Source organism: Mustela lutreola, chromosome 12, assembly GCF_030435805.1.
Source record: "Mustela lutreola isolate mMusLut2 chromosome 12, mMusLut2.pri, whole genome shotgun sequence".
Lineage (NCBI taxonomy): Eukaryota > Metazoa > Chordata > Mammalia > Carnivora > Mustelidae > Mustela > Mustela lutreola.
In genome coordinates, this window is record NC_081301.1 from 33107527 (window position 1) to 33134121 (window position 26595).

The following is a 26595-nucleotide window of genomic DNA, read 5'->3' on the forward strand; positions in this document are numbered from 1 at the left end:
CATTGCCAAATTCATCAGAAGTTCTTCACAATCGATTGGAATGTCTGGACCTCCAAAGATACAGAAATATTTCTATTCTGGAGAGTCTAGAAGGCCAGGTACCCCACCAGACTGAGGTGCTCTCCTTTTAGTCTCCTTGGATTTGACTTACTTTGTTCCTTTCCTTTCTCTCCTGCCTGCTTTAGCTTTTCCCTCCTCTCCCTCCTGCTCTGTTCTCGCATGTGTCCCTCCTGCTGTAGCCCCTCCTACCCTTTCTCTTTCACTCATGGACACAGACTTAGACACCTTCTTCTTACCCTTTTGTATTTTTAAAGAACAGTCCAACTTTATTCCATAAATTTATACCCTCAGCTGCCTGTCAAGGTTCTTAGCCTTGAACTTGGGCTTGCCTTTGTTACAGTCAAAGCCTATTGTCAAGCACTTACATGCCCAGTCCCCTCCCTGTACAATGAAAATAGAACACTGGCCATGTAAGACCAGCAAACCCACATGGCAGTTTAACCGTCTGGCCTTTATCACTGCGTTGGACCAAGTATGAGAATGGAAAATTCTTTGACAATCATTTCTAAACCTCCAGGTCTCCACAGTGCTTATCTTTCTAAGAAGGAAAGTGAGGATATCTGGAATCACTGAATAATTTCATCATGGTCATCAGAGTTATTTTCAGACACAATTGCAATTATGAATAATGGTTTGGGTAGAAGAAAACAGAGCAACATCTAAGTCATTAGGCAGGGCTAGCTGTGATTGGATTTTTTGTCTTAAGTAAATTTTTGGTTTGGTTTTAGGAATCCATTTATCCCCAGGTGAATTTCATAAAGAAGTAGAAAAATTTTTGTCTCAGGCAAATGAAGAACAAAGTGGTACTATCTTACTGGACTGCAGAAACTTTTATGAAAGCAAAATAGTAAGTAAAGACCAGAAGCAAGGTCCGTGAAACGGTAGGTTTCCCCCTTCCCACATCATGGCATGTTTGCCAAGTGATGCCGTGTGTGCCCACTTGTGGCCGAGTCACCCAGATCTCCCCCCAGTACTAGCAGCTTCAGAGAAAACCCAAGCCTTTGAACTCAGGATCTGCTGAGAAAGTCTAAGAAAAGAAGAATGAAAGACCTCTTGGCACGTAATGTACTTCTTGGCTCTCGTGGGCCTACCTTTGACATGTGTCGAGAACCCTGTAAAGCTGGCTTTGGGCAGCTTGTCCAGTTCCACTGAGGACTCTGGGAAAGATGACCCATAGCCCACTAGCCTTGTTTCTGAGTTCCAGATCTTGAAGTTGAAAGGTCAGAGTGTAGGATGAGAATAGCAACTGGTCAGTGCTCCCTTATCTCTGACGGCATTCAACACACCTTTTCTTCTTACCAGGTATGTTTTTCTGATCATTTTCCTTCTGCTTTTCCTATATCGTAGGGACGATTCCAGGGCTGCTTAGCCCCAGACATCAGGAAATTCAGTTACTTCCCTAGCTACATTGACAAAAATCTGGAACTTTTCCAAGGGAAGAAGGTGCTGATGTACTGCACTGGGGGCATCCGGTGTGAGCGGGGTTCAGCCTACCTCAAGGCCAAGGTAAGTTAGAACCCTTGGGGATGATGCAGGTGTAGGGGTAAGGAAGGTTCCACTAATAGCACGGGCTGAGCTTTCCACCCCCACCTTCAGTCCTCCTCCCAGCCCTGGCCCCCCAGGGATTTCTTTTTCCCTTGAATGGTTCCAGCACAGATTCTGTAGGTACAAAACCTGAAGTTCTTACATCTCAAGATGTGGGAGAGCATTTCACGGTCTTAGAGGCTCCTCAAGTACAGAATGGAAAGCTTAGTTAACCTCTCCCTTTTCCTAATCTGTATGCTTGATCCTGAGAAGAACAAATTCCCATTACATGTTCCAACAGGTGTCTTTCTATATTTAGGGGTGAGCAAAAATAGCTGGGCTCCCCAGGATCTAGTGAAGGCCCTGACTGCCGTCATCACCTGCTGCTCGTCTCTGCAGCTTCTTACCAGTCTTTGCCTGTCTCTCCTCAAATTTCCTCCTGTTTTTCCTCATACAGGGCGTGTGCCAGGAAGTGTTCCAGCTCAAAGGGGGCATCCACAAGTACCTGGAGGAGTTTCCCGATGGTTTCTACAAAGGGAAGCTGTTTGTTTTTGATGAGCGCTATGCCTTATCCTACAACAGTGATACAGTGTCAGGTAGGTCAGCATAGGCTGGGCCCTAGACTCCCCACCAGGCATGTTCTGTGTTTGAACCCTCTGGAAGGCAGGCCAGTACTGGTCATGTGAAGAAGAAAACAGGGAAAAGAAGTAACATAGTATGACCAGTTTCCCAGCAGAGTTGGCAGTGTAACAGTGAAATAGACAGAACTCTGGATCAGGAATCGGGAGGCCTGTCCTGGGTCCTGGCTTCCCCGTTTGCCAGTTAGGTGAGTCTTTTATAGGGGGGACGAGGTCACTTGCTCTGCCTGTGGGCTGGGAGTTCAACTAATAGGCTGAAACAGGGGGTTGTAGAATTTGGTGGCTCTGTGTGAATTTGGATGGGAAAATAAATAGATCTTTATTTTCAGCTCCCCACACTAAATGTGGCACTTCCTGTGCTTGTTAATGTCAGCAACAAATCAATAATATTAGATGCACCAGTGACTTCACCGTTAACAGAAACCACCATAGTTCCATGTTGCTGCAGACTTCTCCCAGTAGCGTTTATGCTCATCATTGTCTCAAAGTGGAAGTAGTTATAGCCCCCACCCCTGCCTTATTTAATGTGTTAATAAATATTTTACCTATATCATAGATTCCTAAAAATGTTTTGATATTTTGTATTTCTATATAATTGACTTCCTTTGTAATCCTGTGTGTTTTATTTTAAGAATCTCTAGTTCATGTCGTCTGTAGACACATGTGGTAGGTTAGGTACTTCTCGATGGTGGCCGGGTAAGTCCACGGTGGGAGCTGAATGCAGGGCCAAGCCCAGAGGCAGGGGTGGCCACAGGAGGATGTGAGCTCAAGAGGCCTATGCTTTGACTCTAGTTTTAAGTCCTCACCGATGTGGAGGTACCAAATGAGGTTAGTAAGAGGAGGATGGAAATGATCCTTAAGAAAATTGACTCTGTCTGGATGCCATAGTTTTAAACAGGAAAGGTCATAGGCAGACAACCCTAGTGGCTGCTGTAACTTTCTGGAACTCCTGTGATCAGGGCCTAAGATTGAATTACCACTGTGATAATGAATAAGATTTGAGTATGATTGCCTTCTCCCCTTTCTTCTTGATCTTTTTATTAATTTTAATTATCTTGTATTTGTGTCTCAAAAGCTACTCAAAGTCTGTTTCTAAGCTAGATAAAGTATAAATTACAAATAAGTAGAAATAGTGGATTTGCGAAAAGTTACTGAGGACATGTTGGCAGGATTTGATGGGTACTTGCATGTGAGTGTGAAGGCAAGAGGGAAGGCCCAAAGGTAGTTTAGATAAAACTAGTTGAGGAGACTTGAAGAATGATGTTTTTGTCATTGCTAACAGAAAGTCAGTTGGGAAAAATAGGCTGAGAAAATAGATAATGGGAGTTTTTTTTAGGAATTGGGTGATCAGGTATCAGTTAGCAAAAGCAGGAGAACCTCAGGCTTGGGGAGGAGGGGCGTGGACTGCAGGAGCTGAATATAGGTGTGGCATCATTTGTATTCACATATGCTATCTCCCATGAGAAAGGGGAATGAGGATCATTCCTCATTCATTCCTCATTCATTCAGTCAGGATCATTGAACTAAGGGGTAGTTGACCAGCTTTGGAATGAAGGATATTGACATGGGACTGATCTGTTGCTGACATTAACAATCAAAGGAAGTGCTACATTTGGTGTGGGGTGGTGAAAATAAAGATAATTATTTTCCCATCCAAATTCACACAGAACTATCAATTCTGCAACTTGTGCTTAAGATCCTTGTTTCCTATTTTCTAAATAGGAAAAAGAAAAAAATGAGTCACAGAATGTTGCAATCAGGAAGATAGTTCCCAGGGGCGCCTGGGTGACTCAGAGGGTTAAAGCCTCTGCCTTCGGCTCAGGCCACCATCTCAGGGTCCTGGGATCAAGTACTGCATCAGGCTCTGCTCAGCAGGAAGCCTGCTTCCCCGCATCTCTGCCTGCCTCTCTTACTACTTGTGATCTCTGTCAAATATATAAATAAAATCTTTAAACAAAAAAAGGAAGACAGTTTCCAGATGACTCCCCAACCACCAAATAGTGGGGGTGAGGACAGGAGACTTACTCTTTAGAAACCTTCCCAGGCCTAATGGGGTATATTAGCTCGTGTGCTGAGAGTTACCTTGAGGACCTGGAGAAGTACCTGTCTACATGTGTACACGTGTATGTATGTGTTTGGAACTGGGACTTTTCTTTCTTCCCCAGAATGTTCATACTGTGGAGTCCCATGGGACCAGTATAAACTCTGCTCAACTCCCCAGTGCCGCCAGCTCATCTTGACCTGCCCTGCTTGCCAACAACAAGGATTCACAGCCTGTTGTGTCACATGTCAAGACAAAGGGAGGAGGTTGGCTTTGAGTCCCACCCAGAACAGCTTTAAAGAGGAATGTGAGTGTACTGCCCGACGGCCACGCATACCCAGCGAGCTGCCACGGCAGGTGCGGCTCCCCATGAGCCCCGAGCTGAAGCCAGATATTGGTGAGGATGGGCCACGCATATGTGAGGAGAAGCAGCACTTCCCCAGGCCTGCACAAAGCTAGTTCACAGTGACCACACATTGGAAAATATCAGAGCTGCAGCAGCAAAAAAACTTGAACTTGAATGCTGGTTTTGCCAGCATCATAAACTGGATACCATATTGGCCACCTAAGCTTCAGAGGGGCCGGGAAGAGGGGGTAGGGTGCTGACCACTTACCTGAGACATTTGACTCAGAAGATGCCCGAACACAGGAAAAGGTGAGCTGTGTAGGATCCCAGCGCTGTTGGGGGAGAGAGCCTTGAGCCTGGTGACCAGGTCATGCCCTTTCTGTGCCATGCAGCAGGCTGGTAATAGTTACTTGTCTCGTCAGCAGACCGGTTGATCCTGGTGGCAAAAGCATGAAAGCTATGTCCTTGGAGGGGGACTCCTTGGAAGCAGGCCATTCCTGCTACCTACCATCACCTACCATCCGCTCCTACCCTCATCCCTAAATCAGGATCTGCAGAATAGAACATTTGACTGGCCTTCTGGTTTTGGTAAATAGTTTTAGTGGAATAGCCACACCCATTGATTTGCATATGATCTGTGGCAAAATTAAGTAGTTACAACAGAGACCATATGGTCTGCAAAGCCAAAAACGTTTGCGATCTGGCCCCTTTATGGAAAAAAATAGCCATCCCCTGGTCAAAACCCAACAGCTCACCTGATGGAGCAGATGATCTGAAAGGTTGCCCACCTTCATTGTTTTGATTCGATTTCTGTGAGTGATCTCCCCCTAAGAGTCCCTGTTTCCCCTCCAGTACCCACACTCTTGGCTTTTAAGTACAGTCTTTGAGAGATTCATATTAGCTTGAGGACCCTGATGTTTGGGCAGTTTGGACGTGAACGTGCCGGGATATAAACACATTCGGAGTGAGGCCATTCGGCACTGCTGGGGTAGTCTCCCGGCCTCTGGCCAATGTGTCAGGCGCATGTCCATGTCACACGAGCCACAGGAAACACATACACGACCATCCATAGACCAACAGATTTAATATTATATTGCAGTTTCCAGTGATGCAGAATGCAGCCACAGTTGTGTTTCAAGAAGCCTAGTGGGGCTGGCCATCCCAGCAGCGTGGTGCCACTCCCGGCCCGCCCGTAGCCTCAGTAGACACTCTTCCATCTCGGGGAGGCCCTGGCTGCACCTCCGGTTACCCTGCACTGGCCGCGTCATTACAGTTCAGTGTGCGAGACTTTTCCTTCCTCGTCAAAAGCCTCTGCTCAGTGCTCTGCAGCTTGGTTTACGCTTGTCAGATCTTTGGCCTGTCCTTTATCATAAGATTTGCTGAATCACTCAGGAAAATAACTCCCAAGCAACAGACATGCTAGTTTTACTGGCACTGTGGTATATTAAAAGGCACAAGGGCATAGTGGCTTAACATTTTTGCTGGATCCCAAGAGATGCACATGATGTTAAAAAGGGATCTGGCAGAAACACCATAATTACATTTTCAGAATCATCATCTTGGGATGGTTTGCCCAGGGTTTCCTAATTCTTTAATATCTGGATTTTCTTCACCGTTGGCCTTCAGAGGCTTTCTTTACAGGCATGATCAGTGGTGACTTGTCTTTTTTTTTTTTTTTTTTTTAAAGATTTTATTTATTTTTTATTTGACAGACAGAGATTACAAATAGGCAGAGAGGCAGGCAGAGAGAGAGAGGAGGAAGCAGGCTCCCTGCCGAGCAGAGAGCCCGATGCGGGACTCGATCCCAGGACCCTGAGATCATGACCTGAGCCGAAGGCAGCGGCTTAACCCACTGAGCCACCCAGGCGCCCAGTGGTGACTTGTCTAATGAATGTCGTGACACATGGTTGAAATCTGTAAGCATAGCTGCGATGGACTAGAAATTTCTCTAGTGTTTTACCTCACGTTAGCCATCAGACCACCGTGCAATGTGGAAGGGTGTTTTCAAGTATTTGGCCATAGGTTTTCACATCGTTGCAGTTGACATTCAATAAGGAAAAAATTCTTTCCAATTCCAATATCAAATTGTAAATAAATCCCAGATGTTCATAAAGAACACTCAGGGAAATGTTTGTTGCCTGGGATTGGTAAAGAAAGGATGTTTTTTGAAACCTGAAATTTCACCATTGGCCTTTTCATCATTTCCTCGTATCCAGCAAAAGGAATCTCATTCCTGGATTCCTGGCAGAGCTCTGTGGCTTCAATCTCTCTTTCTTGAAGGGCAGAATTGTGTTCCTGACCCAGTAATCTATTTGGCAACTTTAATCTTGAGGTTCTTCAAATTTAAAGGAGGATTAATAGAGAACGATGATCTGTTTGCTAAATACTAAAATCAAATTCATAATAAAGTATTTTATAACGCGTCTCAGCCACGCAGAAGAGTGGGCTGTTCGTTCCTGTGGTACACATGCTAAATACCCCTGAAACACCACGCAGTGAGGCCACCAAAACTGGGCTCCCAGGGCTAAGTCCTGCTGCTAGAACAACTTCAGTAAGATCTGTTGGTTTGGGGTCTTCTTAGTTTTTAAATAATAACCAGACTGAACTTCTGTGACTAAAGAAAAACTTCACATTAACCATAGTTTATAAAATTTTCAACTACAACCATTAGTTAACCTAAACCTTAGTGCATCAAAAACTGAACCACAAAAGGGTTCTGTGCCGGCATTTTGCCTTCTGGTTTCCACTGCAGAGCACGGATGATCAGTAGGACATGTGCAGTTCAAAGGCGCCGTCCTCCCCGCCACACACTAGACACCACTTCGGACCTTGGGAATGATGGGCCCAGTCAAGTCTGCGAGCCTCCTCTTCCTCACTGGAAAGGAATGGAGATGAGAAATAAGCCAGCTGACCCTGTGCTCTGGGAACCACCTCTATGGCTCTGAGAAAGCCCTAGGAAGCTTCTCGCTAACTTTTCTGTTAGCAAGGTCCAATGTCTGTTGTTTCTAAAGGATGGTTATGTGTAAGGGCTGTGTAAGGGCCCTCCTGCTGGTCAGCGTTCCCTGATGAGGGCTGCGTGTTGACTCATTCATAAACTACTGCTAAGCCTCTGACCACACAGGCGTAAAACCCGCTTTATCTGTCTCCACTGTGTTTGGTTTTATACCAGAGGCCCTGCAGTTGAAGATCTTTCCTCCCAGGGGCTCAGATAAGGGCCAAAGTTCAGTTGATGGTCATGAGAGTAGGGTCTTAACCTGCTGGAATCATTTCCCACAGCTCCTTCTGAGTTCTGGCCTGCCTCCTGTCTTATTAAAAAAAAATAAGTTTCCACCCTTGAAGATTACCCTGCAGTATCTGTGTCCCCTTAGTGTTAACCCTGACATTTTCCCAGAGGCAAGACAACAGAAGCTCAAATACTGTTCACTTAACAAAGTTGTTAAATGCCATAAAGAGGAAAGCGCAAGCCAGAAGGTTGCAGGCTGGAGTTGTTACATGTTGGGTAACGGAGAGGAGGAAGGGGGGCCCTGTGTTGTCACATGGGAGAGTGTTTTGAAAGAATTTCAGTGTCTGCAGATGGCAGACCAAGGAGCCGGCTAGATCCGCCCCAAGAGAAAGGTCCAAAAGTCCGGACAACCAGTAGGTGGCAGTCAAGGAGGCTGCTGGTGGCTGTGGCAGCCAAGGAAAGAAGTCTGTCTGTACTTAGATGTCTTCCATTTCCTGAGCTGAGCCAGTAGACCTGCGGCCACCAGATCGTCGCAAGCTCCACCAAGAACCTGGTCAGCTTGTGCGGGACACGGAGAATAACAGAGCAGAAGTTCCTGGGAAGGGGTGGTATGGGGTTGTGGCTGGGAGCCGGAGCACACAGCTCACCCAGACTGGGGCTGGAGTTCAGCCTGTCCCTGAGCTCCTACCCACCCCTCCACCCTGTCAGAGAATAATGAATGCAAATCGGTGGGCTCTCTTCCCGGAGAGAAGACACTGCATCCAGCCCAGGCCCCAGACACCATCAGAATGTCCAGCAGCTTGGGAGAAAAGGTCAGGGAACAAAAACCAGAACCCGAAGAGCAGAGAAGTTTCGTCCAAAGTGACCAGAGAGTTTACATGAGCCAGACATGTAAGTTATCGGCACATTAGCTGTGCAAGCATATGCCCCACAGGGCGGTCCTCATTACACCTCTTCTACATCCAGAACCTCACTGGAGCCCGCCACCAATTCTGGTCAGCATTGTTCTCTTTCCCACATTACGGAGCAGGAAAGTACGGCAGAGAGGCTACATTTCATGCCCGAAGCAGTAAAGCTGGTCCTAGACAGACTCAGGGTGTGTAGCTCATCTGGAGCCTCAACCCAGCACCTCCCTCAGGACAATCTGGGACTGTCTACATAGGGCCTACACAGCTGATTCTTACAAGAGCATCCGCAAATTTCCCCTGGAGAACAAAAGGGAGCGAGAACCCCTAAGAGCTAGTGGCAGAATCAGGATGGGAACCTGAGTCCCCAGCCCATGGTTCAGGATACAGACAGGGATCCCAGGTTTCTTTTCCCCACCACGTGCCCTCACTGTGTACCCTGGGCAGGAGCCCCACAGCTCCCCTAGCCCTGGCTCTCATGGGGACCGCATGGGGGAAAAGGGCAAGGCAGCCACCTGCTTAGGTGTTACTCTTTTCCATTTTAATGATGAAGGAAATTGAGGCCAGGAGAGGGAAGTAAGTTGGCCCAAGTCACAGGGAATAAGTGACGGAAGCAGAAGCCCAGGTCTCCCAACATCTTCCTTCAATTCAATTCTGCTTTTTACTTCCATTAGAGCAAAATCCTTATCATGGCAATGGCCAGACCTGTTCGCTGGGACAGTTAGAATCTTTGGGCGTCTGGACCAACCTCTATCTGCTGCTCAAGCTCCTTCCACCACTTCCTGTCAAGCTCGAACCCCTCTATCATGTCTTTGGGAAGCATTTTAAATTCACATGTTCAGTAATATTCACCGAGTGCCATTATGTGCCAGGCACAAGGATCAGAAGTAACGATCTAGCTTAACAGGGCACCAAGCTAGACCAACAGTGAGTTTGAGAACATACTATATGTTCCCAGTAGCTCTCTATCAGGTATGAAGCATAATGAAGGAAGTGGTCGGAAGGACGGCAGGGAACGTGTGCACCGAGTCTGGAAGGATAAAGGGGCAGACTGAGAAGGGAAGGGGCGGGTTAGGAGTAGGAGCCCTCTACAGGGATACTTTGGCCTGGGTCACTGGGAGCACTCAAGTTCCTGGGACTGGCTGGTGCTAATATGGGGTAAGAGACTGGCTTGTCAGGGGACAGAAGTCCCAGCACGTCCTCACCATGAAGGGAGACGGGGGCACAGGCTCTGAGGTCCGACTGCAGCTCAAACCCCACCTGCACCCACGGACTGCAGGTAACCTTACCTACTTCTCCAGTCCTCCACTTCCTTCCTGCAGAGTGGGGGGTAGTAATGGGACCTCACTCAGCCAGTTGTTGGGGGCCTCACGTGGTTAAGTAAGACAGGAAGTGTTCACGGCGGCACCTGGCACTCAGGAGGCGTGGTGTACGTATCAGCTCTGACTACTGAGGGACGTGTTGAGGACTGTCCCCTGAGGGAAGAGGGAGCCCAGCAAGGGTACTAAGCAAAGTGACAGACAAACTCTGGGATGGGCGCTCTGTGAGAGTTGCTGGCCAGCTCACAGAAGTTGCAGGACAGGAGGCGAATGTGCTGAGGGCTTGGCACGAGGCAGGGCAAGGGGGATGGCCCGGAGAGGGCTGACTGGCTGCGGTGGGAGCAGCATATAGACAGAGGCCCAGATTTTGGGCTTGGAGGCCTGTGAGGAAAGTAATACCCTTTGTATGAGTAGTTCTGGGGGATGATGATGAAATTGATTCGGGATACATGGTGTCTGGGGTGCTTTTTAGAAAAGCCTTCCTTGAGAATACAGTAGAAGAGAGACTTCCCCAGGAACGGGTGTTTCCTGCTTTGAAACAGGTTAGCCCTCGTCCCCACTCCACCTCCACACATACAACGGTCTTAAGTTGGAGCTGGCAATCCTGAGTTCATTAAGTGGAGAGAGCTTTGGAGGCAGATTTACAGGACCCGAGAGCCATGCTTAGCTCTCAGCTATAAATAGTGTAGAGGTAGGAGTCATCTGAGGTATCGCTAGACGAAAACATAGATGGGGACCCACAGTTCCTCCCTGACACCGCCGTGCAGCTGGCCGCTCAGTGCAAAGGATGGGAAGGACTGAAGACACACCAGCTGGAATGGGCCCCGGCAGGCTGCATGTAAGCAGAGGCACAGGCTGACCTCTGGCCTTGGGGATCGAACAGCCCCCAAGGAAGAGCCCACCCACCCTGCAGGTAGGCAAAACCCACCACCGAGTCTGTCTGTGAGCCAAGAGCCAGCAGGGTGCAGGCTGGAGTGAGAAGGAAGCTGGAGAGGCTGGGCCCCGCCTGCCTTCCCTGCTGCAGCAGCGAGCACTGCTAACCACCGCAGAGGCTAGGTACGACCCACCGGAGGCTCTTGGGATAAAAACATGCAGCTGGAAAGCACAGAAGCCTGTCTGCCTCATCGGAGCCCTGAGAGCGGGATGAAAATGTCGTGTTGGAAAGAAAGGGCTTTTTTGCAGGAGAAAGCTGGTGCACTATCTGAATCAGAAGCGTTTCTTTAACAAAATTTAGCAGATGGGCACAAATTGGCCTTTAAAGCTAGAAATCCTATTTCACCCACCAGCACTCAATATTATGTGTAATCATGTAAGCGATTCTGCTCCAATGCCTTTGGTGGGAAACCCCAAGGGAACAGCTGCACAGTCCCCTGGGCTAACCCTGAGGCCCATTTTGATCACCTGGCAGTCCTGTCCGGGAAGCTGTCAGTCTTACCTCCTACCTGCTCTCATCACCAAACTCCTGGTCCTGCCTTTGCTCATGCTGTTCCTTCTGCTTGGCATGCCCTTCCCTCCCTTCTCTGTGAGTTCCTATTTTTCCTTCTAGGTCTAACTCCCCATAACAGTCCTTCCACTCCTTTTGAATTTTTCTGTCTCTCTTAGCTGAAATACTAGGTCCTCCCACCTTGCCTTCGCCTGTGCTAGTACCGCCACCGAGAACACCTGACCGCCCCCCCCCCCAGTCTCTCTCTTCCCTGCAAGGCTGGTTAAAGCCCCCACCCCCACCCCCCGCCCATTGGCCCACTCCCAATGAGGATGCTTTGCTTAACCAGCCTCTGTCCTCTCAAGTCACTTCCTCACACTGGGCACACTTTGCAGGCATTCTTGAATTTTCAGGCACACCTTGAGTCTTTTCTCTCCTAAAAGGCCATAAAGGTTCTGGAGTCAAAGAACTAGCCTTTCTGCTGCCCTTTACGTCCCCTGGCACAGTCCTGGGCACACCAGAGTTGTCCCCAAAATGCTGCTGTAACTAACAACAGGTGGGACTTGGCTGAGCCTCTCCCTTAGAAAGGCAGTCCACCCCCACAGGCTTCAGTTTCCCCGAAAGGGAACTGGGAGTGGGGGAGTCTGAAGAGTCCTTCCAGCTCTGGCACTCTAGGACCCCGCCGTTGTAACTTCACAAGCTGCTGGGGATAGGAGTCGGGCCTGGGTTTTAGAGGCACAAACCCTCAGGACTGGAAGAGTCCTCAAGGGCCAGGTTATCCAGGCCACAGCTAATTCTGGTGCCCCTCCCCCACCACAGCACCCCTACCCCCTGGTCATCTGGAACCTGTCCCTAGAAAAGGGCTCCAGACCATTTTGCCACTGGAAGACAAAAGCTGCACTGGCCCTGGGACAGGGAGCCAGGGGTACAGTTGAAGCTTCATCTAATCTGGGAGGGGAAAATTCGAGGCTATGGGTATCAGAACACAGGGCTTTGGAGGGTTGACTCTGAAGCTGGATCCCAGCCAAGCCCAGAGCGTTTGGACTGCTGGCCTTCCTCCACAGCTCAGTGCAGCCCTCACCTCTGTGATGCCATAATAATGATTCATGATTATTTGTGCTTATTTCAAATAAGGGCACGTCAGATAAACCTGGATACTAGGTGTGTATTTCTTTATGGACTTTTCTAGACCTGCAGCTCTAGAAAAAAGTGACACCTAGAGTGGGCAATGAATGAATAACTTCTGGACTATCATATCCTCCAGAGTAGGAACCCATATTGCCTTATGGAACTTTGACAAATGCTTGTTAAATTGAGTAACTCAATTTAAAGTGTGTGTGAGTGCACACGCATGCGCGCGTGTGCAGCTCTGTGGTTATCGGTGCAGAGGTTCTGTGAGTACCTGCCTTGTGCACCTACACACTCCCCTCCATTCTTCCAGGCCTTCCAGGGAATAGCTTAGCCTCAGACTCATCACTAGAAAGTGACGTACCTGAACTTTGAGATGTGCTTCAGTATTAAACCCTTTGCATTTTACTGAGTGATAGAAACAGAAAACATAAACCCCACGTATAGAACAGGCTTGAATTTGATGAAAAGCTCACTGAAGACACTGTCCTTTAGAAAACATAGTCATTTCATAATTCAATCCCGGAAAGAAACTCTCTCCTTTCTTTTCTTTTTTCCCTTTCTTTCTGAGCTTGTTATGCTTCCTTCTTTTCTGTAGTAAGAGTATTGTAACTTGGTTCGTCTTCTTGCCTTGGTTGAGAAAACTCACAGCTAAATACGATGATCAATTATGTTAATGTATTAGGCCAACTCCTTTTCTCGTTTTTTCCCTCCTATTTCCCTACAGTCTCAGAAGGCAAAGTCGTTTTTGGACACTGTATCAGATCCTTTTAGCAGTCAGCAGGAATACAAGTCATAAACGCTGGGAGAGCTTGAAAACAACAGGCACCTGGAAGTAAGTCAATGATCAACTGCACTTCTCATCCGGCGGACTCGCATACCTGTTTGGCCCACGCTCATCAAAAACGATGGTGACATTTTCTTTCCTTTCCATTTCAGAAAAAAATATAAGCTGTGCTTTTAACTGAGATGAAATTAATGGAACTGGCTTAACTTTCTATGAAGTCAACATTTTCAGCTTTTACCTTGAAAGCCCTGCGAGGTTGCTGGGCCTGGGTTTTGGGTAGGTGTGCTGGTCCCGTGGCTTTGGGGGCTGGGACTAGAGCCAGACATGATGCTCGGGTGGTCGGGGAGCGGACTCTGAGCTCGGGAAGGGTATTCAGAGAGGGAAAGACTCCCAGTGAGCCTATGCTCTGCCACATTTCCTTTCAGGCAGCGAAAGAAGGTGCGGATGGCGCAATGGGGCTCCAGCCCTGTGCGTGCTGAGCTTGCGGGAAGGAACGAGCTCAGCCTCTGCTCCCACCGGACACCAGAGCAGCGCGCACAGGCCAGGAGAGGCGGATGGCCAGGTACCAACAGAAACCAAGGAACTGTGACCAACATCAGAGTCAGGAGTGGGACTCAAGAAGAGAAGGTATCAGTGGAATATTCCCTGCCATACCGCCCCGCACCCCGCCCCGCAGGATGGTGGGAAAACGACAGCAGGTGGGCGGGTAGCCCAGGATTACTCACCAAGGTCGTTGTTGTTCATCATGGCGTTGGAGGCCCGCAGCCGGGGTCCCTGCTGGGTAAAGTGGTAGCCGAACTTGAGAAGCGTTGCGTTTTTTTCCAACATGCTCACAATCTCCATTTCCACTTTGTTGCCCAGAGGCTGGCTCTTTGATGAAGGAAAGAACAGCAGTCACCACTCACCGGTTTGTGCAGGAGCTCCTCTCTAGACGCAGAACGCTGGTGTGGTGGGCGGGGACTTTAGCCACTCCCCCCTACCCCCAACCAAGACCAGGGAATTGGAAGTTTGGAGAAGGCGAATGAGCTGGGATTCGAACCTAGGCCCTGCTAGACGCCAAGAACAGATCTTTCCTAGAAAACTCGAGCAGGAGGACTCTTCAAATGAACAAGTCTCAAAAAAAATGAACAATTCTACTCCCTAGGCTCTATTCCATACTAATTAAATCAGAATCTCTGGGAATAAGACTCAGGTGTCTGTGGTTTTTCCAGCTCCCAGGTGATGTCAATATATAACCAGGTTTGGTAACCAGCCACTTGATGAATCCCTTCAATTTCCAAGTGAGGAAGTCGAGGCCCAGAAAGGGAAAAAGATTTGCCTAAGGTCACACAGTAAGTTGGGAATGCCCAGAGTTTGTTTTCTAAAGCCTCTCTGCCTCTGATCATGTTGGTTCCCTACCCCAAGATCTCTAGTGACAAAGAGTGAAAGAAAACAAAAGAAAAGGAGAACCTATAATATAGTGTTGGGAAGGATACAATGAGGATGTTCATCAGTCTTATTTATAATCCTGGGGGAAAGGAAGGCAACCTCATGTAGAGCGGGTTCTCAAGTAAATGACAGCTGAACTTTAAAGGAGAACATGAAAGCCGTCAGATAGTGATGCAAATCTTTGGTCACAGGCCCTGAATGACCACCACAAAACTATAAATATAGAGAAAAAAAGCCCAGTAATAAAACAGGTCATATTTAAGTCAAGTTACATGTATCTTCCATACACATATATATGCCTAATGTCTAGAAAAAGCCAGCAAGTGTCCTGGTGGTGGTGGGATTGAGGAGAGTTTTTGTTTTCTTCTTTGTAACTTATGGTTTGAATTTCCTGTTACCACATATAATAAGATAATACAAAATAAACATAAGCTTAAAGATATTTGAAGAGACATGGAGAACGAGCTAACATCACACCAAGACTTAAAGATGTTCCTCCTAAGGGCGGGAACAAGACAAGAATGTTCACTTTCACCAAGACTGTCCTGGGGTCCCGGCCAGGACAAGGAGGTCCCCTCTGTCCATCTCACCCACCCTTCCCCCATCACCTCTGGTGACCACCAGTCTGTTCCCTGTGTCTATCAACTTGGTTCTTTTCTCTTTTTGTTTAAGTTCAACACACAAGTGAGATCACAAGTATTTCCTTCTTTTTTATGACTGAGTAGTAGTCCTGTGTGTGTGTGTGTGTGTGTGTGTGTACAGATACATATACACCGCATCTTCTTTATCCATTCATCCATCGGTTGTTTCCATATCTTGGCTATTGTAAAAAAATGCTGCAATGAACATGGATGTGCAAATATCTTTTCAAAATAGTGTTTTTGTTTTCTTCGGGTAAATATCCAGAAGTGGGATTGCTAGATCATATGGTAGCTATATTTCTTATTTTTTTTGAGGAACCTCTATACTGTTTGCCATGGTGGCTGCACCAATTCACATTCCCACCTGTAGTGCACAGGGGTGTCTTTTCCTCCACATTCTCACCAACACTGTCATTTCTTGTTCTTTTTGTTTTAGCCATTGTGATACGGATGAGGTGATGTCTCATTGTGGTTTCGATTTGCATTTCCCTGATATTTGGTGGTACTGAACATCCTTTCATGTACCTCTTGGCCATCTGGACGTCTTCTTTGGAAAAATGTCTATTCAGATCCTCAGCCCATTGTTTGATGGAATTTTTAAATTTTAAAATTTAAATCATGAAATAAATAAAATTTGATACCCTGGTCCTTAGTCTCACTGGCCACATTTCAATTGTGCATTTAGGTCAGTGCAGATGTAGAAACTTTCCATCATCATGTTACATGGGTTTCCCTAGCCTGTGAGCCCTTGGATAGTACATAGTACCCAATACCTCCAGGTCAAGGTCAAGGAACTGAATGGAGGAAGGAGGAACACAGTTGACGCACAACAACACAGGAGGGCTGAGAAGATAGATTACCTCACCATCCAAAGGAACAAGCAGGGACCTTAGTTGAGGCGCCTATGGAGAACTCCTTCAAGGTCTTATGAGTACACCAGAGTCTGTCTGGGCTCAAATGGGGCTGGGAACACCAAGCTGGGCAGGTAGAATGACACTGGTAAAGTTCCATTGCCCATTTGTCACGCCTCCTGAAAGAGCTGGGAAGAGCTCAGGCCTGTCCTCTGAGGACTCAGCACAGCCCTCGGCTCTGGCCCACTTGGCCTGGCAGAGAGTATAGAGACCATATAAGGGCCCAAGAAGGAACTGGAAGGTCCCCCACCCACCCCACTTAGTAGGAAGCCTGGCCTCTCCTTGAGGCTGTTCTCCGGGAAAGCCCTGCTAGAACTCAGGAGGGGCTCATCTCAGAAAGCACAGTGTCCCCTGAGTGGAGGAGCTGCCAGCGTCTGTGAGGGCTGCTTCTGCAAAGCTGACACTCCGTGACACTCAGTGAAGAGCACAGAGCAGCCCCATGCAAACTTCCCCCACTGACCCTCCCTACATCCCTGGGGAGGCAGCACAGGCAGCAACTGGCCCTCCGTCGTCTTAGAGATGAGTAAACGGAACCCATGTATAGAGGGAAGCTGGAACGTGCTCCCTCCACTTAATGCCAGAGCCAGGGCTTGACCTTGACCTGACACTGGAAAGACTTCTGAGGATCCTCTAGGCCCATGTTCTCACACAGGCGTCCAGTATGCCTGGGATATGTGCAGATGTGTCTAGGTATATTGGAGAAAATACAGGATTCTACTAGATAATCATGGCCAGTCTTCCCAGTGTTAATCTTTGACCAAAACCATTATTTTTACATTAAAGAGTAAAATAAGAAATGTGCACACATCTTAAGAAGTATCACTCTTGCTTTGTTCTCAGGCTATCCCTCTTCAGAGCCTCAATCCTTCCACAGATGAGAGAAGAGGCCATAGGGACACTGCCAGAATCAAAACTCTGATCTGTTATTTTGAGATTTAGTGATCATTGTGTACCAAGTGAAGCCGTCGAAGCACTTACCATAAGTGAACTCACTTTCTCCTCCCTATAAACCGGTAGAATGTGTACGATTATTATAATTTTCATCTTCCAGCCGAGGTCCATGAAGAACAGAGGCATTAACAAATTTCGCCCAAATCACAGAGCTAGTTGGTTACAGAACCAGTATTTGAACACAGGAGTTGCACTCGAGAGTTTGCTAGTTCTTGCCTAACTTGGGTGTCTTTGAGAGAGCTCCGAAGACCGGGGTAGGGTTGATAAGAGGGGCTACAGGCAGACGGAGTTTGGCTCAGCATGCAGGATTGTGATTTCACCGTCCATAGTGTCTGCGTGTGGAAGGAACTGCCTGGGAAGGCCGTAGCTTCCTGTCCCTGGAAGTATGTGGACAGAGGGTTGATAGTGTCTTGTGAGAGCCTCCTACATGTCATTATGAATGGAGAAGGTTTAGGCTCTGTGACATTTCAGGTCTCTGGGAACCGCATTCTGTGAATCCATGAATGGCTTGCTTGGATGGCATAAAAAAATCAGGAGGCCACCTGGGTAGTGGGCGAGGGGCAGTTGGGGTAGTGGGTAGTGGGCAAGGGGCAGTTGGGAGCTCCTTTGACAGAACCCCAGGGCAGGTCATGCCAGGACTGGCCCCAGCAGACTGTGGCAGCTGAGCCGGGGAGAGGGGGGCTGGAGAAGAACTCTGGTCCCTCTCCCTTCAGATGTGCTTAAGAATGAAATCAATCACACGTGAAAAAAATATAATCTTATTATTAAAATTCAAATGATACTAAAGCTGATTGAATAAAGTCAGAGAGCTTCCCTTCACATCCCTAATCCCAATCCTACCCACTTTTCACAGAGTAAGCACTAGGCCAGTGGGGTGTGTTTCCCTGGATTTTTTTCTATGAAGTAGATAGTAAAAATGCGCGGATTTTTCTTTTTTCCTTTAAATGGATTCCTATAGTACACACAGTTCTGCAACTTGTCTTTTTCATTTAACATTTTCTGGAGACCTTTCTAAGTCGTGACACTGAGAACTACTCATTTCTTTGAACAACTTCACGGGATACCCTGGTACAGATGGACAAGGAGCTGGCTTCTGTGTTCCTTGTTATAGGCAGTGTGGCCATGGCTTTGCATGGGAGGGAGCCCATGCTCTTTAGGCTGGTCATGGGGTGGTGGAATGGCTGGGTTGAAAGACAGGCATACTCTGAGTTAAAATTGCGAAGAGGCTACAAACACTGACACACCCTTCAGCAGTGATGACAGCTCTTGTTTCCCTGTGGCCAAGCATTAGCAGCTTGATGAGAAGATGACCAGATATGCTGGCTTATGAACAACCAACCAACGCTCTAGGTGGAATTAAGTGGGTGGCTCTGAGACCCCCATTCTGGGCAGAGGTGCCATGGGCCTCAGGAAGCTCACTTTGTGCATCTGATGGGATCAATCAGATCAATCAATCTGATGGCCTTTCCTTTGTGGTCCAGAAGACGTAGGCAAAAGAAAAGAGTCTGGGAATTATCTAGTTGAAGTTCAGAGTTTCAAACCCAAGCTGATATTAAAATTCCCTCTGTATCGTAGCTGCCAAGTTCTGTCCTGCTTACACACCCCTGAGGATGGGGCCATGTCACCTGTGAGGCACCCTGCTCCATGTCTGGGTACCTCTGTTGGTTAATAAGGTCTTTCTGGCCAAACCAGAGCAAAGGAAAATAGCACAGCTGGTTCTCACTTTGATGATTTTAAAGCATGTCGGTCAATTCTTTGATCCTCCTCACTTCCAGACACCCCTCCCTTTGAGGGTGGTTGTGCTTAGTGACTCACTTCCAGCAGAGAGACCATGGCTGAAGGGACTATATAACTTCCGGGGTTGGCTCATAAAAAGGCATGTATGGCTTTCTTCTTTCTCCGCCTTGGATCGCTCACTCCAGGAGAAGTTAGTTGTCATGTCGTGAGGCCACTCAAGCAGCCCGGGGAAGAGGTCCACACGGCAAGAAGCTGAGGCTTCCTGCCAACAGCCATGGAGGGAGCCATCTTGGAAACGGTATCTCCAGCCCTGGTCAGGCCCATAGGCTGTACTTGACTGCAGTCTGGTCAGAGAGCTTGGGCTGAAACCACGTGGACAAACTGCTCGAGGATTCCTGACTCCCAGAAACTGTGAGCTCATACATGTTCGTTGTTATTCTAAGCTGCTGAATTTGTGGAGGTAATCTGTTCCACAGCTATAGATAATTGATATGCTCCCAGACACCGATGAACCAAAAAACCAGACCTAAAACAGCACCATGGGATCCCATTTACATGAAGTTGAAGAGCAGGCAAAACTCACCCATTGTGACAGAAATCGGGACATGATTGCACTTGGAGGGTATTGACTGGGAGGGGGTGTATGGGATACTAGAAATATTCTATATCTTGACCTTGGTGTTGATTACTCAGGTATGTTTGTGTGTGTGTATATATATATAAAATATAATAATACATATGCCATATAAATCTGTATAAAATATATATAAAAATCCGTTAAACTAATTATGATGTATTTGTTACTGTATGTAAGTTACACTTTGATAAGAAGTAGACATAAGTAGGAAAAGGAACAAGGAAGGAGAGAAAGGAGATAAAAAACTGTTTTCTGTACCAGCTAGACTCTGTCAGAAGTCAGTGCTCCCCACCCCACCCTTCCAGCACTGACTGGTCTAACTAATAATAGAAATATCGTGGCACCTGGTGCTTCAGTCAACTAAGCATCGACTCTTGATTTCAGCTCCTGGTCTTGGGGTTCTGGAATCGAGGCCTGCATCGGGCTCTGCCCTGGGTGTGAAGCCTGCTTAGGATTCTCTCTCCCTTTCGCTCTGCCCCTCCCCCATCCCTCTCTAAAAAAAAAAGCTCAAACAACTACGACAACAATAAGACAATAGAAATATCACCTCCCTCTTCTTGAAAGAAAAAACATGCCAGGTACTCATTAAAGGATCAACACATGAAAACCTCTAACAACCCTATTGCACAAGTATATGCATCCTTCCCATTTTAGAGGTGAGGAGACTGAGGCGTGAGTACATGAAGTGGTCCCTCTCCCCCCGACACAGCAAGAATACCACAGAGCAGAGGCTGAGCTTGGACTTGATGCTCGTTTGACTTCAAGTGTCAGAGATGTGAAGACAGGTAATCCCTGGGTCAGGCTGTCTCCTGTCTGGAAATCTCCTGGCTTTTCAGAACAGAGTGCAGCCTGTTCTGCAGCAGAGGGGAACGGTCATGGTGCGAGATGGTTGTTGTCACAAATCTTTACTCTGATTCATGCTGATCTGTGTCAGAAAACAATTTTCTTGACCTTATATTTTTTGCTCTTATTTCCACTGACTCTATCTTGTTTTTTGCCTGAGAAGTGAGGTCAGTGAAGGACTGTACTTGGTATTTTGAAGAAGGGACAGTGACGCATGGCTGTCCTCTCTTGGAGGCTGGATGTTTCCAGGCTGAATTACTTCAGTACCCACGGAGACAGACACAAAAATTATGCACAAGCCGAGAGTTGCAACTTAGAGGCTGAATGTATAAGGAACAAAGCAGAGAACATCATGGGTGGTGAAGTTTTACCTGCTTGGTTTTCTTCCTTTTTCCAAAACGAAAAGTCACATTCAACCTCATTAAAAAAAAACAAAACAACAACAACAAAAACTCAGCCATCTGCCTTGTGTATGTAATCTAAAATTAAGGGGGTGTCACCCTGTGTGAAAACCTTCAGGATTCTATTTTGTGGCTGTGTTTTCTTTCTAAACTTATTTGGACTAGGAAAATAATCCAATCTGGGTAAACAAGAATATCCAGTCCACTTCCTTGATCTTCCTTTCAAAATATGAAGCATATCCTCACTGTCCAGTGTTGGAAATGAAATGTGAGAGATCCAGCCAATATCCTTCAGACACGGCACATAACTTCATTCGGGGAGGGGTCATGTTTTCAGGCCTTGTCTGCTCCGAGGCAGGGAATACCCCGTACCCCAAGATCCTGGGGAAGGGCCTGCTGGAGGTGGCTTTGTTGGGACTGATGAGGGCAGATCAAGAGGGACAGAAAATCACCATTTGGATTTGGTTAACTTGGGGTGGAGAGGGTGGGCAAGCACTCTGTACACAGTGCCTGCTCCTGGGGCCTAAGGATCTCTCCTGTCCAGCCACAAATGCAGCCTGTCTGGAAGGCAGGCCACCTCAGTTTTGACCCAGCTCTGGCACTAACTTGATCCCTGACCTCAGCAAGTCCTGCCCTTTCTTTGATCCTCAATTTCCCTACCTGCAAAAGGAAGGTGGAACTAGACATTTTATTTTTCTTTTGGTTATAATATAGTATTTCTTTGTTTTTTTTTTTTTTATTTCTTTTCAGCGTAACACTATCCATTGTTTTTGCACCACACCCAGTGCTCCATGCAATACATGCTCTCCCCAATACCCACCACCTGGTTTCCCCAACCTCCCACCCCCCACCCCTTCAAAACCCTCAGGTTGTTTCTCAGGGTCCATAGTCTCTCATGGTTCACCTCCCCTTCCAATTTCCCTCAACTCCCTTCTCCTTTCCATCTCCCTATGTCCTCCATGTTATTTGTTATGCTCCACAAATAAGTGAAACCATATGATAATTGACTCTCTCTGCTTGACTTATTTCACTCAGCATAATCTCTTCCACTTCCATCCATGTTGCTACAAAAGTTGGGTATTCGTCCTTTCTGATAGAGGCATAATACTCCATAGTGTATATGGACCACATTTTCCTTATCATTCGTCCGTTGAAGGGCATCTTGGTTCTTTCCAACTTTTGGTGACCAAGTTCATCATCACTAGCCATCAGGGAGATTCAAATTAAAACCACATTGAGATACCAACTTACACCAGTTAGAATGGCCAAAATTAGCAAGACAGGAAACAACATGTGTTGGAGAGGATGTGGAGAAAGGGGAACCCTCTTCCACTGTTGCTGGGAATGCAAGTTGGTGCAGCCACTCTGGAGAACAGTGTGGAGATTCCTTAAGAAATTAAAAATAGAGCTTCCCTATGACCCTGCAATTGCACTACTGGGTATTTATCCCAAAGATACAGATGTAGTGAAAAAAAGGGCCATCTGTACCCCAATATTCATAGCAGCTATGGCCACGGTTGCCAAACTGTGGAAAGAACCAAGATGCCCTTCAATAGACATTTTCTTGATGGCTTCGGCTCTGGGTCCTGGCCTCTCTGCCCCCTCCCACCCTCACTGCTGGCTCAGGGCTACTGGAAGCAGAGCACAACATTGCTTGGAGATAAAGAGAGATGACTGAGTAAACAAACAGCCCCAGGATCCCAGTTCCCGGATTTGGGTCCTGAGCCAGCCAGCCAGCCAGGCTCTTGTCACCGGGGCAGAACTCCCCAAGTCCCTTTCTCCTTTGTTTGGCCGTATAAGGAAGAAGGACAGAGGCTCCCTAATGCAGGTTACAGTCCCAAGGCTCAGGGGAAAGCTGTGGCCTCTTAGGAGCTCGGTGACTAACCAGGAATGAGGAATAAATCAAATACCACTCACCACCTCTTCTGTGGCACAGCCCTCAGAGACCAGAGTGGGGGCACCCGAGGAGAGATGCACTGTGAGAGGTCCTGGTGGCCTTCCCTAGACTCCAGGCCTATGGCAGCACTGCCCCACAGGCTGCCCTCATCTCCCTGGTCTCCCGGGCCCTGATGCCTGCCCTCAAGCCTCTTCTATCCAGCTGGCAACCATCTTTCCAGAACACAGCCCGCAGCCTCTTTCATCTAACCTACCCATTCAGAGCCCTTTGGATTTTTAACTCCCTTTCTGGATCCTCCCAGGGGATGGGCTCCACGGCTTTCCCCTCTCCTTCTCTTTCATGTGGTTTGCTGCACTCGAGATGCTTCGGACTCCATTTCACTCTTTGAGATACTATCAATCCGAGGAGTTTATCTCAAACTCTACCTCCTCCAAGAAGCCCTCCGAGATGCCTCCTCCTCCTGACTGAGATGGCTTCCCCAAAGGCCCACCATCTGCAGCTTGCTGAAGCACCTGGTTCAGTGATCATTTCTGTACTTGTCTGCCTTCTTGTCCAGTGTGGAATCGCTGGAGGGCAGAGCCAGAGCCTCATTCATATACAGAGCCTAGCATAGCCCTGGAGTTCAGCAAGCACTCATCAAACTCTCAGATGAACCAAAGATAAGGCTCCCAGGATGGTGGGGGGAGGGGGTGACCAGCGCCCTGGGTTCTCCCCCAGGGAAAGGGACTGCTGAAAAAGCCAAGTAAGACCACACAAAACTACAGTAGGAGTCAAAAGACCCGAGAAGCACAGTTCATGGACCATGGAGTCACATCAACCTGGGTTTGAATCTTACCTCTGTCACTTACTCACTGTGTGACTATGGGCAGGTTACAGAACTTGCCTGGGCATTAGTGTCCTCATCTACAACACAGAGGAGGTTATCATGCCCACTCACAGAGAGTCCTGGAGAGCATTAAATGAGATAATGGATACATGGTACCACCTCAGTAAATTAGCTCTTAGAATACTGTGTCAACTCTCTAGGTCACCTTTGGAGTAATTATGAAAGTTTACAACCTCATAGTTGACATCTGTCATTTACTTAGAAGTAGAAATTATTTTGATCCCATTTTGTAGGTGAGGAAACTGAGGCTCAGGAAAGTGAGCATGCGCACACTGGGTATTCAGTGAGGGGGAGAGTGCCGGTAAGCAGTGGCTCTGACTCTGGTCTCAGCCAAGGTGGACAGCAGCAAGAGGGAAGGTAGGCAGCTCACTCTGTCAGCTGTCATCACAAAGACCCAAGGCCAGTGCCCTGGGTCACTTCTGGCCAACATTCTGCCCCAGGAGTCAGGTTTCAGCTGACGCTGGGTAGCCCCTGATTCCCTGCCCAGCCAGGCTTGGAGTCACACGAAGAGCCAATCCCAGGCCTTGGTCCACGGCTCTCCTAAGCCTGCTGCATGCCTTTGTTCCAGTGGCTCTGCCTCTCTTGCCTGCAATAAAGCAGGATCAGCAGTGGCAGAAAGAGAAGGAATGGGGAGGGGCTGGGAATGGGTAATGCAACAGCAGCCATTGGCATTCGAGAGATGTAGGAGTCCAGTGTAGCAAATTCACATGACAGGGCTGCTGCTCTTTATATGAATTAGAAAAAAGTACCTTCTCTGGTTGAACCAGGCCCCATACCAAGGCTTGGAGAGTAAGGTGTGGGTTGGATTTTGCCCCTCGTCTCCTGTGCAGTGAACAGCATACACAACCACCCAGGGCAGCCCTGCTTACCAAGCACCACTGATGGGCCAAGTTCTGAGCTGGGCACTGAAATAAAGAGATGGCTCAAATACAGCACCAGCTTCTGAGAAGCTCATGGGAAGCTGAAGTGCTAGGAGAAGATGGTGGGGATCACTTAACTCTCTCTGGGGAGAGGGTTAGAGGCTCTAAGGTAAGCTAATGGGAGAAAGTAGGGATAGGCAGCCTCCCAAAAAAAAAAAAAAAAAAAAAAGTTGATTTGTAGTGTTTGTCAATTTCCATAGTGTAAATGTGTCCCACCAGGAGTGATTTCAAGTTACCAGTGTGCCATCACTGAGGTGGAGTGTGGAGAGATGCCTACAATCAGCTCTGGCAAGCAGGTTCTAGAACACCACTTGGGGAGAGGATTCAACTGAACCTAGAAGGTAGAGGAGGGATTCTCCAGGCTGAGAAGGAGTAGGGGCAGGAGAGGACATTCTAGAAGGAGAGAACCAAGAGTGAAGACGTGGAGGTGCACAAGTAGAGGGTTATCAAGGGGTTAGAGTTGGGAAGGGTTGACCAGTCTTTGGGAGCCTGGTAATGCTTTAGTCCTGGACTCGCACAGGGGCACGTGCCCACCATGATTCATTAAGCTGCCCACTGAAGTTTTGTGCACTTTTCCATATGTGTGTGATATATTACAATAAGGATCTCATTCAGGGATATATCGCTGTTTATACTTTTGTTATATTTCCTTCCAATCTTTTTTTTTTTTTTCCCATGCACGTATTTATGCGACCATCTGGCAAACACTGTCAGGTAGGAAAACAAAAAGTTCCCTATCCAGAGCCCCTAAAGAAGAAAGCATTTTAACATCAAAAGCAATGTGGTGTCACGGAAAGAGTTTGGTCTCTGGAGTCACAGAGACCTGAATTCGAATTCTACTTCCCAAAGTGCTAAGTGACTGGTGCTGAGAAAGTCTTAGCCTGTCTGGCTGCTTCTCTTCTGCAGACTGAGTCAGATAATACCCACATCCTGCAGGGTGGTCGGGCAGGTCAGAGATGTGTGTAAGGTGCATCACACAGAACCCAACCCACCAGAGACCCTTAACACAGGCGACATGTAAGATATTGTAGCCAGCATCATCTTAGAAAGAGCTGGAAGAGCTTCCCTGATAATAAATGATTGAGCCCCAGAAGCTACAGAGAAATGGTAACCCCATAAGGTGAAAGTCAAACTAGTATTTGCCCAGAGAATAAACGTGACGATAATGAGACTGACTCAGAAGCCCACTGAGTGGGGTGGGGGAAGTGTTTGAAGAAAACAGGGATAGTTAGCCTGGTGGGGAAGACTCTAGTGGTTTATAATATCTGCCCCAGATGAGTCCCACGTGCAGCAGAGAAGAGAATTAAGCCCAATAAACATGACTTGCAGGAAGCTGATTTCAACTGGATATGGGGAGGGATATTCTCACTAAGAACCGGAGGGGTGATCTGGGAAAGGAGTGAGCTCCCATCACTAGGGGTATACAAGCAGAAGCTGGCAGAGCACTTAAAGGGCATGATGAAGAAGGAAGATGAGCATGGTGGCAGGCAGGGACCAATGTCCTTTGGGGTGCCTTGAAGCTGGGCCCTGGATCTGTGCCGTCCAGCAGCATCTAGCCATCCCTCAGTACAAGGGCAAGGGTAGAACCATGAGCATCCGGCAGGGAAGGACACAAAGAGACCTTTGTGCATCTAACCTGGTTATCGATTTTCAGTTCCACTAGAGAAGTGTTGTATGGAAGAGCTTCCACCAGGCGCAGGATCCCAGCTCCAGAAATGAAGTTGGATTCCACGTTCAGCGTCTTCAATGCCTTATTGACCTTGAGCATCTCTGCAAGGGCCTTGAAGCACGGGAGAAAAACAAGGGTATCTGTGAGTCACCATGAGCAAGGCTGGAGACCCTCTAGGGTAGAACCTAAAGTACCGAGAGGGCCTTGCTGGGAGTAAGAGTTCCTCGTACACTCATGCTGCTCGATCCAGGGACCAGGCAAGACAGTCTCTACAACCCCC

The 26595-nt window shown here is 47.7% G+C and overlaps 2 protein-coding genes across 3 annotated transcripts in view; one reads left to right on the forward strand and one right to left on the reverse strand.

Annotated features, from left to right (window-relative positions):
* TSTD2 (thiosulfate sulfurtransferase like domain containing 2) overlaps positions 1-13442 on the forward strand; it is a 30974-nt gene extending 17532 nt beyond the window's left edge. The window contains exons 7-11 of one of the 2 annotated variants that reach the window (XR_009346288.1): positions 789-907; positions 1408-1566; positions 2042-2180; positions 4388-4918; positions 13335-13442. Coding sequence is in view for 1 of the 2 variants with exons in the window: in XM_059141480.1 (XP_058997463.1) it covers positions 789-907; positions 1408-1566; positions 2042-2180; positions 4388-4722 (752 nt within the window). In the remaining variant the exon portion in view is untranslated. Of the gene's footprint in view, positions 1-788; positions 908-1407; positions 1567-2041; positions 2181-4387; positions 5950-13334 lie in introns of those variants that run through there. The other variant, XM_059141480.1, reaches the window with a different exon arrangement.
* The window catches only part of TMOD1 (tropomodulin 1), an 83302-nt gene continuing 63931 nt past the window's right edge, over positions 7225-26595 (reverse strand). The window contains exons 8-10 of the mRNA XM_059141481.1: positions 26283-26426; positions 14120-14264; positions 7225-7484 (exon numbers count right to left, since the gene is read on the reverse strand). Coding sequence (XP_058997464.1) covers positions 7420-7484; positions 14120-14264; positions 26283-26426 — 354 coding nt within the window. The 3' untranslated portion in view covers positions 7225-7419. The remainder of the gene's footprint in view (positions 7485-14119; positions 14265-26282; positions 26427-26595) is intronic.